Source organism: Triticum urartu, unplaced genomic scaffold (genome assembly GCF_003073215.2).
Source record: "Triticum urartu cultivar G1812 unplaced genomic scaffold, Tu2.1 TuUngrouped_contig_8854, whole genome shotgun sequence".
Lineage (NCBI taxonomy): Eukaryota > Viridiplantae > Streptophyta > Magnoliopsida > Poales > Poaceae > Triticum > Triticum urartu.
The window spans coordinates 1-1,961 of record NW_024119843.1 but is presented as its reverse complement, the minus strand read 5'-3'; the positions used below and the strand labels follow the sequence as shown (position 1 = coordinate 1,961).

At 49.3% G+C, this 1,961-nt stretch overlaps 1 protein-coding gene across 1 annotated transcript; it reads right to left on the bottom strand.

Annotated features, from left to right (window-relative positions):
• Positions 1–344: 344 nt before the first annotated feature.
• Positions 345–1,476, bottom strand: LOC125532029. The gene is made up of 2 exons (XM_048696200.1): positions 1,194–1,476; positions 345–577 (listed from the first exon to the last, which is right to left on the bottom strand). The coding sequence occupies exons 1-2, from the start codon at positions 1,468–1,470 to the stop codon at positions 537–539; spliced, it is 318 nt and encodes a 105-aa protein (XP_048552157.1). The 5' UTR covers positions 1,471–1,476; the 3' UTR covers positions 345–536.
• Between the last annotated feature and the right edge of the window lie 485 nt (positions 1,477–1,961).

Genomic DNA, 1,961 nt, shown 5'->3' with positions numbered 1-1,961 from the left:
TTTTCAATTTTTGCTTTCAGTTGAGTAAATATAGGTGCATTAGCATATGACTGAAACTTGAGGCAGAGTGTCCGGGCGCATCAGCATCGCCATCTTCAGAATTCGATCTTTGACAAAACACAAAATTCATTTTCTGCTGATGGACTGAAACTTTCAGCAGCATAACGGAACTCAAGTGCTCAAGTAACTGCAAGAACCATCACATTTGTGTCTCTGTCAACACCACATGCTTCATCTAAGAGAAATGCAGGTAGCAACATTAAACTAGTGGCCATTGTCAACACATTACAGACTAATGTCGCCGCATCATTGTTCAAACACTTTCTGAATATTAGAACCGTGATGCCAACTCAAATATGTTTCTTATATACTATCTGGAGAACAAACCAAAGTTTAGCTAGCAGAAACACAACAAATGCTGGGTTTTCCTGAACCCATATCTCAACGGAAGGAACTGGGTTCTAATGTCATCGTATCCGAGGCGGCGATGCTTTTGAAGGCGACTTCTAGCTAGGGGTCCTGGCTCTGGTATCTCTCTACTCTGCATCGACATCCGCGAACCGCAGCGCCGCGTGGGCTGAATTAGCAGAAAAATAGTTAAGCAGTTAGGCATGAAGTGTCACAGGTACTGTGACAAGTTTAAATAAGAAGATAAAAAAGGAAAGCTGGTGTACAAAACCTCAAAACAAGATGATGTCACAGGTACTCGAAACAGATACAGTGGGCTAAAAACAGAAATCATTATCTTCTCTGTGAAGCTGAACTAGGCAGACCGAACTGATTTGGGTTTTCAAGTTCAGAAGTTTCCCACTAACGGCATATATGGTATTAAATTGAAGAACTGAATCATCTGAATTAAAGCACAATAGTTTTCCATATCAAGGTTCAGTGTGGATTTTTAAATTATGAAATGATGTTCACCCCAACAAACAACCTTCTTTCTAGTATAATGTCGTGCCTGTTGGGCACCTACTGGTTTGATTCAGCAACTTTTACTATGTCTATAATCCTACATCAGTTCAGATTCCTAACTGAAACAGATTAGCAGCAAAAGTTTTTTCAGACTCTGTTTTCCAAGCACTCAGCTGAAATTAGAACCCGGACAAGATCAAGACTGCTACAGGAAATAAGAGTTTCTTGCCAAATTAAAGGAGAAGAACAGGAAGTTGAGGATATGGTGGAGGGGCTCTCACCAAGCGTGTCGGTGATGGCGATGGCGATGGCGAGGCACCGGCGGCTGTTGGGCAGGTCGACGAGGAGCGGGAAAAGCCGGCCGTCACGTGTGGGGAGGCACATGACGATGTCGTCGACGCCCAAGTTTGCAAGGGCAAGGGCGCCCACGGCCAGCCGCCCGGCCAGCTCCTCCCTCAGGCGGAACACGGACCTCCCCCTGAACACGATGGAGTCGTTGACGAGGAGGTCCCCATGGTAGCTCCTCCACGAGTAAGTGATCACCCGCGACGGCACCATGAAGGCGGGGAAGGTAAGCTGCATGCAGTTGAGTCGCAAAGAACCATCTCATTGTCATCAGGAGATCAATCAAAATGCGAATTGGAGATGAGGAAGCCAAAGAAAGAAGGCGCAAATTTGGCAAGAACAGAGCCAAGAATTCGTGCAGATTCGGGAAGAAAGCGGGCATGGCGGGCTCACTCACCCCGGTCGGAGGTGGCGGAAGGGGAGGCATGGTGTCCCTGGAGGGGACGTGCTCCACGACCCAGTGCATCATCGTGCTGGCGTGGTGGATGTCGCTGATGTACTCGACGCTGGCGCCGTTGATCCAAGGGAGGTACCTCCCGTTGGCGCGGAGGAAGCCGCCATTGAAGTGCTGGAGCAGGACCTCGTTCCCGGAGTCCGACAGGACGGCCAGCCAAACGAGCTTGGTCACCTCCGTGTAGTCGAAGTTGCGCTGCTCGACGCGGAGCCCGCGGTGGCCGAGCGGCGCCCGCGCGGTCGTGGAGGAG